At 37.2% G+C, this 13,348-nt stretch overlaps 1 protein-coding gene across 7 annotated transcripts in view; it reads right to left on the minus strand.

Annotated features, from left to right (window-relative positions):
- The window catches only part of CNTN4 (contactin 4), a 995,624-nt gene that overhangs the window by 173,174 nt on the left and 809,102 nt on the right, over window positions 1-13,348 (minus strand). For all 7 annotated transcript variants that reach the window (XM_030801544.1, XM_030801547.1, XM_030801549.1 and 4 more), the window contains 2 exons: window positions 2,216-2,352; window positions 20-149 (listed from right to left, as the gene is read on the minus strand). In XM_030801544.1, coding sequence (XP_030657404.1) covers window positions 20-149; window positions 2,216-2,352 — 267 coding nt within the window. The remainder of the gene's footprint in view (window positions 1-19; window positions 150-2,215; window positions 2,353-13,348) is intronic.

Raw genomic sequence — 13,348 nt, forward strand, 5'->3', positions numbered from 1 at the left:
TGCCAGTATAAAGACTCACCTATAACACTAAGCTCGGCGTTGGAAAAGATAACTCCATGTTTATTCTCTGCCAAACACTGATACATGCCAGCATCGGAGAGGTTCACCATTGTTATGTTGAGTGTTCCTTGCTCAATTTGAATTCTATCCTGTGAAAGAAAAGAGGAACATAAAAACAATGACCTTCTACAACTGAGACTATAAGGCAATTTTACCATGGGTAATATCAAGGAAGCTTAATGGGAAGAAAATAGCCATCATATAAGCAATTTACATAACACGATCTATTTATCTGTCAACTAAATTTGTGGCAGGTCAGATGCTAAATGGAACAACCAGTACATCAGTTGGTAAATGGAATTTAAATTGTAGGATTCTCTTCAGTTCTCATTGATTTAATAGTGGAGCCATTCAGATTAATATCCTCTCTAAATAGAATAACTTGAAATTTAAAATGCCTTTTCACTTTAAGGCTTTGTACTAACCAGAGTTGGGGGTTTTAGAAATACAACCAAATTTACTGTTTAGAGTGTTTAAAACACTCACATTTTGAGCAGGTGAAACTCTGAAGGTTAATAGGATTACAGTCTTGGATGAAACAGAGGCAAATATTTAATATTGGTTGAGGTTTACTAAAAAATGTAGGTATCAATAGTTTAATATTCCCTTAGTTTATTGCTGTCAGTGGTGTGATTTAAGCTGAGGACCATCTGGTGGCCAGTCTGAAGGGGGCAAAGTTAGTAAGTGGCACAGAAGATCCTCCTCATTTGTCACTCTGAGGATATACAACTTATGTATCAATTTTCATAAGTATCAAAAAGGATCTACTCCTCTCCCGGAGACTTGCCATTCTCTCTCTCTCTCTCTCTCTCTAAATACATATATATATATATAAAGAGGTACTAGTTTTCTGTTTGCCGCAGGGTTGTGAGTTAGCTGAGTGGACACTTTATTAGACTTTGATCAAATCTAGATATTCATGTTCCCTCACATTAAGAAACAAGCCCAATTGTCCCACAGAAATGATAATTACCTGTTTTTGAATAAACACAGAAACTGACCTGCCTAATTTTAAAACTTGAAACTTACATTGGTCTCACTGAGTTCACTCCTCAGGAGGTTGATCCTCAAGCAAGGGACTCAAACTCACTAGATGATGGCATTCAGACAGTGAGACACCAGACCCTTCATCTGTCATAATTGCCTCTGTACCCCCACCTAATTCCTTCCTGCACACAGCTGCATCCCTTCCCCAGCTACATGAACTCCCAATTTTAGTTGGTTGGAGAGATGGATTTGAGACTGATCTCCCATTCTCTTGAACAAAGCCTTATTTCCTGGCAATACTCACTATCTCAGTGATTGGCTCTCTGCACAGCAAGCAACAGGACCTAGACCAACTCCCTGGCATTTTGGTAACAATTACACAAAAGGAGGAAAATACCAGTACCTAGGTACCTATACTCTTGCAATTTGTTTGAGTTTGGCTTTTATAATTAACAGAATCATGGACAAGCTGGAGCCCTTCCAGGAAATGCAGAAGATGCATGAGGCAGGGAGTGGGTTAGGCAAAACAGTCCCCTTTCTCTTCCTGTCGTGTAAATTCATGTGGGGTCCATTGCTCTGAGCAGGCACTCTTTCCTGGGTGGCCTACTGGAGGAAGAAATCTGAGCATGAAAGACTGCCTCTCAATTTGGAGCTTGAGGAAAATGTCAAATTTCAATTAATATTTGAGGTTCAGTAGGAAAATACATAAGGAAAATTAAATTGGACACAATTGTTCCTCATTCTCAGGGTCTCCACTCTGCCCCTGCTTCATTCACATTTCTTTGTCAGAGTGTTTCTCTATTTAGATGGACATCCTGTATTGTGTCAATGCCCCTTCTCTTGTCGTGGATCCTGGAATGTATCTTCCTTTGTATCTTAGCACAATTGCATGTTCCAGAACTTTTGCATAACTTCCCCATTATAAAGTTACACATGTTAATCTTTGAAGACCAAAGATCTAGTACAAGAGCTTAATTGAAAGCGGGAGCATTGGATTTAAGTGCACTTTCTATTTATCAATTACATTCACTCTCACTTTTTCCACTATAATGGTGTTTCATTGTATATTATTTTAGAAACAATTCACCATTCTCCCGTTTCCATGGCAATGAGGCTATATTAAACATTATAGTCAAGACTAAGACACAATTACCATTAACTCGCTTACCCGAGTTTGCAGATGTTCACCATTTTTTAGCCACCTGTATGTAGGCTTAGGCCTTCCATTTGCTTTACATTCCCAAAAGACATTTTCTTCCATGGCCACGTGAATATCATTTATTTTTTGAATCCAATTAGGTTGAGCTATAGGCATCCAAAAAGCGAAGAAAGGTGTATATTCAGTGTGTACTCAATCTATTTTTATCATATGCAATCAAAGGGTAAAAATACACTTATAATAAAATTCCTTTTCCAGATATTATGCAAATAACAAGACTAGGTAGACATTCAGGGAGGTGCCTATACCCTACTCTGAATACCATTTTTGTGGTTCATATTGCAGTCTTTTAATCCCTAAATGCAACATGGGTAAAACTACCAATAGCATATGGCAAAATTAACTGTCCCTCTCCTGTAAGTGTCTATTATTCCTTTTTTCCTTTCAGTAGAGAATATCTTCCCATCACCCCCTCCCACTTTTAACCAGGCTGGTATATTCCCAGGTATGCACTACATTTGCCAGACTGCTTTGCAGCTAGAGGTAACCATCTAACCCAGTTCATGCCAGCTGTATGTGTGTGAAAGTGGTGAGAGCAACTTCTGGGGTTATTCACTTAAAGATACTTTCCCCAACCTCTTCTTTCCCCTTCACACTGATTGGAAAAGACCGACAACTGAAATAGCCTTGGGTGCAGACATGGAAGCTACATAGGATGAAAATGCTGACCTGTCAGCCTTGGACCATGAGTGACTGTGTGGAGCAAAGCAGCTCCACATCTATCTGCCATTTTGAGGAAAATAATGTGAGAGAGAAATAAACTTCTTATCTAAGCTCCTTTTTTTGGAGTCTCCTTTGTGAGAATAGCTTAGCTTGTCCCTCACTAATATACTTCACTCCCACATGTTGTATAGATAAATTTTATGATTTCTTTCTCCTTTAAGACTATCATCATTGTTTATTATTGATTTCATATTGATAGAATGTTATCTACAGGAATATGACCCTAGAACCCAAAATCTTTAAATGAGTTCTGATTTTTATCAAACCTCCTCAGGAAATCAAGTCCTGCCCAGTCTTAACACAAAAATTCAAAGTAGCACTTAATTCCCACATTGCCCACTGTTATCCACTACCCCCCGCCACCCAAATGATAATACATTTTCTGTACTTCATTGAAGTCACATTTTCTTTCCTTATTTTCAATAGATATAAAGACAATGTTAATTCCATGTTCCATAAAAAGTCTTCATAAATATCAAATCTTGCCTCAAGCACAATTTGTGCCATTAAGAATAATGATAAACATATTCAGGTAGAAGACCTTCAGCCCAAAGTCATGCAGAAAATAATCATAGCTGTCATTCTGGAACTTTATGTGTTCACAGGGCATTTCTACAGGGTAATGCCTACCAAGGTAAACCTAATAATCAAAGTTGATATCAGTATTTAATTAGGAGATGCTACTCATTATTCTTAACATCTCTTCCAGCTGACTTGACCTCAGTATCTTCACTCAACAATGTTTCAGATTATCCATAATTTAATGCAAAAGGAAATTGCTACTGTTGAGGCCAAACTGTATATTTTACCTTTTCAATAATAAACAAAACTAGAAAAACACTCAACAAGTCACTTAACCAGCAGAGGTCTCTAGGCCCTTGAATAAATGCTGCTTTTTTCTTTTCTCATCTATAAGCAATTTTATGTTTTTCAACGAGCAAAACACAGTTTTACAAATCCTCTACTGATGGGATGATGCATTGCTGCATATAAGGGGAGGCCAAAAGGGTCAACTTCAAAAAAATTTAGAACATCAACAAACATTAACTTGAATGAAGGGTTATAACCTACACCCTTAAAAGAGCTGCAAGTCTTTCTTGTTCTTTATCTTCCTGCTGCTAATGCAAAGGAAGCTAAAAAGGTTCTCTGCTTGGAGAATTTGATGTGTAACCCTGATAGGGCTAATGCAGTTGTATGCCTGATTTCACATTCAACCTGCTGAATATTGACCCCCTGCAGAGTCCGTGAAAACAAAGCAAACAAGAAAAGCCACAGAAATATGTGAAGAATATTAACAACGAAGCCAAACTTTTGAAAGAGTGAAAAAAAAAATAGAAGGGCAAATGTAACTTATGAAGCAATGTCAAGTTGAAGTTCAAAAAGGAAACATCAAAATCACATGCAGAGACAGAGATTTCAATGTCATACATTTCCTGTAACACTTGGGCTTACTTATTGCTTTTTTGCAAAAATGCAGAAAGCTGGAAGCAAAACCTTGCATTCTCAAGAAGCAGGTGAGGCAGAGAAGGGAGGGACTGGAGAGAATTTTGAAAAGACCTTGCAAAGTTCTAACTAGTTAAGTACTTCTGAGAGCTCATTCTGTCTCTTCCCACAGGGTTATGGAGGTCAAGGAACCAGACGAGAATACTCAGTGGTAGTTATTTGTTCTGGCCAAGGTGAAATCAACGAAAAATTCAGTGTCTGTGAGAGAACACCCGGCACTTTCTTTATTTTTAAAGTAAAATTAATTCATAGAAGACAAATTTGAACTGATATAAACATATTCCTCTCAAAGTGAATATCTGAACGTGGGCCCACGAAGATCAGAAATGAAGTGTCATATTATATATGTGACAAAGAGAGATAGTCTTTATCTTAACATGCCATTTGCAAATCTACAGGGCAAAAGCCCATGTAGTAAAGGTTTTCACTCCCGCTCACTTAGATTGGATGAATCATATCTAAACGAGTTTTTCAAACTAGAATAAATGAAGTCATGTGCTTGATGAAAATGACTCATGTATCTCCATATTTGGGGGGGGTTGCCTAGTTCAAAGTCCTTAGATAACAAAAATCCCAGTTAAGCATACTATAAGATATATCATTAGCCCCTCCCCCTTTTGTGATAATGCATCGGGTACAGGGTATTTATCGCTTAATATCAAGGTTCAACTACATTTTACAACTCCATGTCTAAACACAGGGTGAACATCCCTAATCTGAAGATCTAAAATCTGAAATGCTCTAAAATTCAAAAGTTTTTGAGCGCCACCATGATGCCACAAGTGGAAAATTTCGCACTTGATCTCATAAGACTGGTCACAGTCAAATACAGTGAAAACTTTGTTTCATACGTTAAATTATGCAAAATATTAAAATGTTGCATAAATTACCTTCAGGATATGTATATAGCTTGTATAAGGTATATATAAAACATAAATAAACTTCATGTTTAGGCTTGGGTCGAAATATTCCAAAATCCTAAAAAATCTAAAATCTGAAACACTTCTGGTCCCAAGCATTTCAAGTAGGAGATACTCAACCTGTATCAACTCAGAGGAAGGCCTGAACAGGTTAGTTCAATACTATTATTTCAGAAGCCATTTCTAAATGTGTTTTTTTTTTTTGTAATATATGCAGAGCCCACATATGAAGCAGAATAAACACATTCACATATTAAAACAGAACCATCTGTTTTGAACTTCCATATTCTTTCAAGACTTGAAACAAAAGAATTCTTCTAGGACTCCTTAAGTATTGTTCTCAAACTACAAATTCAAATATAATATTAAACGGTTGTGCTGGGATTTGACCCTGTGACACAGACAATCTCTTCATTTCAATCTTTTGTTCAATAACTGCCAGAAATGACCTAAAACAGCGTTTGTGTATTCCCAGCCACTGGAATTGTACAAGCATCTTATCCAACAATAATTGATATTGCAGGCAGATATAATTTAAACTCAGTGGGTCAAACAATTCTCAGGAGTATTTGGCTCTTCGATTTTCTAAAAACAGAAATTTCTAACCGAAAGAAATGCCAATATATGCCTTAGGCTTTAGAAATTTAAAAATATGAAAGAAAGGATATGATGGCAAAAAAAAAAAACCCTCCAAATTACTATTACAAAGATGACCTGTAGACATTCACAGTTATGTCTGGTTGCTGACCCAATTTTGGAGAAGATGAATCATCTCCAGGGAATGCAGGAGTTTCACTGACATTGCTTAAGAATTTTAATGATAGTAGACTTTATGAGTCTGCAGATAATTACTTGGCTTTAGTTTACCACCTATATTTATAGATGCTTCCCAAATCTTTCTCTCCAGCCTGGGATTCTTATGCAACTGACAGAATCATCAAGAAATTCTCACATTACCTCAAATTCAGTGTTCCTAGTATTGGCATGAGAAATAGTCATTTTCCAATGCTACTTAAGAGTCTTCCAGTTTATTATTACAGTCTTCTCATAAACCCCTGACTTTCAGTTGGCAGAAGTCACTGAAAAGAAGGACCAGCTCTACAAGAAATATGCATGTTGGATTTTAGGGCAAGGTCCATCTTTGATGTTTGTTCAGCACTGATAATCTGCACTTCTCTGGCTTCAGATTCTCATCCACTCCCCACACACCAATCAGTTCCCTCAAAGGGGCCTTCAAACTCAATTCCATGAAGCTCTGAGGGTTCTTGGAAGGCACTCCCTTCTACATTCATTCAAATTCTCAATATTTAATACACAGCAAGGCTGGTTCCTTGCTGCAGCCTTGCTTTGTATTAAATATTGAGAATTTCTTATAAAATTTCATGCTAAAAAAAGTACCTTGAGAATTAAACATACACATGCTTTGCTGACACTTGCTGGTATCTTGTATTGTAAGAACAGCTTTGGAAATGCAGTCTGGAGATTGGAAGCCTGTTTTCTCCTTGAATTCAGATTCATTTGGACCTAATGATGTCTAACACTCCTTTTGATTTGATTTGATTTGATTTTCATTTATTTATTTTTTTGAGATGGAGTCTCGCTCTGTCGCCCAGGCTGGAGTGCAGTGGCGCAATCTCGGCTCACTGCAAGCTCCGCCTCCCTGGTTCACGCCATTCTCCTGCCTCAGCCTCCTGAGCAGCTGCGACTACAGGCGCCCGCCACCACGCCCGGCTAATTTTTTGTGTTTTTAGTAGAGACGGAGTTTCACCATGTTAGCCAGGATGGTTTTGATTTCCTGACCTGGTGATCCACCTGCCTCAGACTCCCAAAGTGCTGGGATTACAGGCGTGAGCCGCTGCACACAGCCCCTCCTTTTGATTTTAATAAGTGAAACCTTTAGCCTTTAGATTGTCTCTTAAACCAACAGGATTCATAGTTCTCCTAGTTTTTCTGTTAATTTATACTTCATTCACACACTCTTATTTATGGCTTCTTCATCTCTACATAAGTTACAACTGACTTGCTTCTGGCAATGGTATGGGAGATGCCATCAGGCCAATCCTTTTACAGATAGCACGGATAGCAACGATAAACTCAAGTCCAGATATAAAAACCAACTATATGAAGATACACTAGAAGGCAACTCAAAGCTGGCATATTTCTGTTAATAGGTATTCATCAATACATAAAGCAAATATAACTGTAGGAAGTAATCTGTGTATGAGATAACAAGTAAGATTTCTGAATGTGCTCTGCTTCCTGTAAATGTTACAAAAATTAGGAGAACATTATCATTATTTCATATCTTTAGGTTAATATTGGAATTCTTCTGCCATCTGACCAGGTGCGGTGGCTCAGACCTGTAATCCCAGCACTTTGGGAGGCCGAGGCAGGCGGATCATCTGAGGTCAGGAGTTTGAAACCAGCCTGGCCAACATGGTGAAACCCCGTCTTTCCTAAAAGACAAAAATTATACGCCTATAAATAGGCTCAAATTTGAAATAGAAATATTTTAGGTTAAGCTTCAGGCCATCCCTGTAAACTTTATTTACACACACACACTCAAATATATGTATAAAAACCTGCAAAAATATATATCCACATTTGTGTAAATATAAATATATATACACACATATATACGTATGTATTTATATACACATTTCTAAGACAGTGCGATTGGTGAACACTTATGTTTCCTAAACTTTAGCTTCATTATGTTATCCTTTGTTCCCTAGATTCACTAAATATTTAACAGTAGGCTCAATGTCTTAAGCAATTTTCTTATCTGATTTTATTCCTATTTAATAGTTTTATCTAACACACACACTATTTGGATATTTGGATTCTACTTGCTTCTCGATTTATTTACTTTTCTTTCTGTCATGTTGTTTATTAAAATTAAAATGTTAAAAAAAAAAAAAAAAAACTAGCCGGGCATGGTGGTGCCTGTCTGTAGTCCCGGCTACTCAGGAGGCTGAGGTGCGAGAACCGCAGTGGGCTGAGATCGTACCACTGTACTCCAGCCTGGGTAACAGAGCAAGACCCTGTCTCAAAAATAAATTAACAAATACATAAATGAAAATGAAGTCTTCTGCCATCTGGTTTTACCTACATCTCTTACTTCCTGTCCAACTATGTCCAGTGAATCCACAGCTCCTGGTGAATAAGGGTCTTTGTCCTCCACTCCAATAAGTCAGTTCAGAACTTTATAAATGAGTTATAGAATAAAAACTTTGTAAATCAGCAATACGTGGATTTTCAAAAAGGCTGTTGGGCCCGATTTACTCAGTTATACCCAGATCAATCAAACTATGACTCTAACCTTACACAGATTAATTTCTCTATATTTCTTTCTTTTATTTTTTTAATCTTCAAAGCCTCTAACTAGTGTTTCCCTCAATCCGCTCTTACTCAGCTGAATCCATCCCCTTCTCTTTCCCTTATACACCTTGAGTTCAGTCCCAAATGCAATCAATAATGGAAACTACTAATATATGGAATATCTAATCAGCTTCACTTTATGCACATCATTTCTAAACCTCATAATAATATTCAGGTTAAGTGGACTTGCACTCATTTTATAGGTAAGGCCCAGAGACATTAACATCCAGATTCAGAAAGTGGCTCAGTTAGCAATGGTACACAGGCCTGCTTGGCTCCAACATCCATTCTCTGTCCAGAGCCTCTCAAAAAATGTCCAACTCTATCGCAAATAACAATGGTAGCACTCTTTTGAATGTATCCTTCTTAAAGTGCAACCTAAGAACCATTGTAGGTCCCCAGGTTTCCTTAAGAGAGTTCACTATGTCCTCTCTTTCCAATTATATATGTGTCAGACCATATTTTCTTCACATACTTCAATCAAAACAAAATATCATGACAGACTGAATACAGAGGTATATAGGAGAATGCACTTTTATTCTAGTAAGACAGACATTAAAGAGATTTGCAAAAATATAAACCATGCTACTCTTTTCATTAAATATTTTTGTTTGGAAAAATACAGTCAGTTTTCTTATGCTAATTATTTCTAACATATACTGGTTGTATTTTCATCATTTTAAAGTAAATTAAGTTCTAAGTTAAATTCTCCATTTAAATTAATTATATGGCATATATGGGTAGATATAACTCACATAAACAAAACCTCTTTGAGGTATCCAATAATTTTTCAAGGTAAAAAAGAGTCCTTAAACCCACAGTTTGAGCACTCCTGCTTAGACAAGCAGAGGAACTTTTAGATAAATCAATCAACTTAAGCAAAACCTCCTATAAGTAAATTTAAACAATATTCATTGGTGAATAAAAAAATGTAACTGCGACATTTTGCCTTCTCTGGGACTATAGAGTGAGATGACTTGAACTGCATTTCAATATATTGTCCTTGATATGACGCTTTCTTTCATGGCTTAAAGTTTCTCATTAGGTGAGGACTTTATGCCTCCACTCCTGTATTAATTCTCTCTGACTATTATTCACAACATTTGCTCAATGTGTATTCCTTAAAAACTGCAGCAACATACTTTATTGGAACTACCAGATGAAAGAAAGAAACAAAAATTGTTGACTTTATCTTAAGTGACAGGGGAATTGAAGGTATCAATATCAGTTCTGTCTAGGACAATTAAGCAAACTATTGCTCTACTGTGAAATTACCTTATCTACTGTGTTCAATTTTTGGTCACTCTGTCCTTTAAGCCTCTTTGCAGGGCTGAATATTATCTTGTGATCACATATACATAGCACATCCATGGGGAATTAGTATGCTCTGCTGTAAGATGCTTCAGTATTCATTTATTGATGACCTTAGAGATACTCAAACACCATTTGCAGTGTCATCAAGCCTACAGTTTTGCCTTTAGAGGCAAAGGACTGTAGCACAAAGGGTCTAGATATTTAGTCTTACATGTAATTTGAAGAAGACAGAAAGAGTTTTTTTGGACTCAATAACCAGGTGACCAACTTAGAAAATAGAAAGTGAAAAAGTCAGTTGTTCATCCAGATGTTTTCATTTGTGACACTGGTAATGGAAAATGCAAGAAAGAGTATCTGGATGATTGACGGATTTTTTTCACCTTACCTATTGTATTAAAATGTTGTATTGGCAGGAAATGTAACACAGGTAGAATAGCAGAAAAAAGCAGTTCTAGCTGTGATTCCCATTCACTGCATTACCTTGAATAAGTTGTTTTATATCTCTGGATCTTATTTTCTTTAATTATAAAAATCAAAGGGTTGGCCCCAGCAGTTACTTCCAGCTTAAGTATTACTGGATTCTGTGAAATATAGCCTTGTTTACTGCTCAAATATTAGATTCCCCATTTCCTAATTATGAAGATGGTTTTACTCTCATAACACCTGTTACAAAGAGAAGAAACCGTACAAAGATATTAAATATCAGGCTCTTTTAGTTCACACTTCATTCTACCAAATGATGACTATAATTCTATCAGTATTTCTGGGCAAAAAGGAAGTGACTACAGAGACAGAATGAAGTGCAAAGATGAATAATTATCAAGTGAATTAAATCCATTTTATACTTCCCTTTCCTTTCTTCAAAGAAAATTTCCTTAGTGCTCTCATTCTACTTTGTGTAGACTGGCTAAAATGCCTGATGTGACAGTAAGCTGTTGGCTTCCCAGAGTAGCAGGAACACCTTCTCTTGCATGTAATTTAATCTTCAGCTTCACAATACCATGAGTGGACAACCTAAACATAGAGCATTCTCACTATGTAGTTCCTAGACAAGCAGCATCAGCATTACTTGGGAACTTACTTGAAATGCAAATGCTTTGTTCTACCCTGGACTTACCAAACCAAAGCCTCCATCTGGTATGTTCCCACTGGGAACATAGAACGGGACCCAGAATTCTGTGTTGTAATAAGACTTCCAAGTTATTCTGATGCACACTGAAGTTTCAGAACCTCTAGCAAAGCATTTGAAATCTAGCTCTGTTTTTTACTGTATAAACTTAAATCAATTACTTTAATCTCCTTGGGACTCAATTTCCATATCTATAAACTAGACAGATGTAGGAATGAAATGGGCATATCCTATTGGCTCTAACTCCAAAATATATCTCAAGTCTCTCCATTTCTTTTCCTTTCTTACGTCCTAACCAACAATGTCTCTCGCCTGGATATTGGCAACGGCCTCCTAACCAGTCGTCCGGCTTTTGCTCTTGGTTTCCAATCATCCATTCACCACAAAACAACCTGAGTGGTCTTTTCAAAACGTTAATCAAATCGAGTCACCCTCCTGCCTTGAAATGCTGTAATGGCTTCCCATTGTACTCAGAGAATAAAATCCAAACTCTGTGCCTGGCTTACAAAGTACTGCAGTCTGTCACCTTCCTAAGTTTCAAACCTTTGCCCCTTGCTCACTATGATTTAGTTAACACTGACTTCCCTGCTGCATATCAAGAACGTCAAGTAGTTTTCTGCCTCAGAGCCTTTGCACTTCCTCACCTTCTGCCAGGAATGCACTTTCCCTTGAAAGCCTAGCTCATTTTCATCCTTTAGGTTTTGGGTCAGAGGGCAATTCTCAGACAAGTCTTTCCTGACCATTTCATCTTATGAAATCTTTGTCTTGCTCTCAGCTACTTTCTATCATATCAATATAATTATTTATTTATTTATTTATTTATTTATTTATTTATTTATTTATTCGAGATGGAGTCTTGCTCTGTTGCCCAGGCTGGAGTGCAGTGGCACAACCTCGGCTCACTGGAACCTCCACCTCCTGGGTTCAAGTCATTCTCCTGCCTCAGCCTCCCGAGTAACTGGGACTACCAGCATGCACCACCACCACACCCAGCTAATTTTTATATTTTAGTAGAGATGGAGCTGGTTTCGAATTCCTGGCCCCAAGTGACTCACCCACTTCGGCCTCCCAAAGTGCTGGGATTACAGGCATGAGCCACTGCACCTGGCCAGTCAACCTAATTATTTTTTTTATCACTCTTACCAGAAAATAAAATTTCCTAGTTAATTTATTTGCTTAATAGTGCATTTTGGTTAACTTCCAGTAAAATATTAGGTCCTTGAGGGCAGGGATTTTGTCTTGCAGCCATAGTGCCCGATAATGTCTCCCACATGGTAGGCAATAAAAAAAAATCTGTTAAACAAGTAAATAATGTATTAAAGTCATTTTGGAAAATGTTTATCTTTAGTAACAAAGATCCATAGCATTTTACCACTGAAAATAAATCTATTTTTAGGAAGTTTTTAATGCCAAAAAAAGACTGAGAAAAGTAGATTAAACTATACCGTACAGGTTATAGCAAAAACAAATTGGGAAGATGGGGTAGGGTAAAAATGTTCTATGTCTGAACTTGCTTCAGTTCTTCGTACATACCAAACATGAGTAGCACAGGGTAACTTAAAGACATGGCTACAGTAGGGACAAACCAACGGGTAATAGGGCTTCCATTATTCGGACACTGGGAACAATGATCATGCCCAGCAGGCTTTTGAAAGAAGGCAAAATGGTTTTAATGCAAGAAGGAAAAAAATTGCCATTTTGCCAACCCTGAATAGAAGTTAGCACACTTGTGGTTGCTGAAGTGGAGAGCTGATGAATGCAATAAACAACTTGGAACCCAAAGAAGCAGGTTTTGAAGCTCAGACCCATGGTTTATAATCCCTAGGTTGTAAGAAATTCTTGTCAACAAAGACAGAATGTTCATGGATAAGTGACTGGGGTACTTTCTCACCTTTTATCATCTACATGGTGACTTTAATTATCATAATTCATTTAAATTGGAGACCTATGCAGCTGGATATTAGGAACACAGAACTGGGAAGACCCAGACCAGAAAAAAATGAGAGGAAAAAAGATGACAGCCAAGTGCTTATGTATGATTAAGCTCTCCTGTGACTGTGACAATGGAAACAATTAGATAATTTTTGTCACTGATATGCTAGATGAGGAAAA

The sequence above is a fragment of the Nomascus leucogenys genome, chromosome 21 (genome assembly GCF_006542625.1).
Source record: "Nomascus leucogenys isolate Asia chromosome 21, Asia_NLE_v1, whole genome shotgun sequence".
Taxonomy (NCBI): domain Eukaryota; kingdom Metazoa; phylum Chordata; class Mammalia; order Primates; family Hylobatidae; genus Nomascus; species Nomascus leucogenys.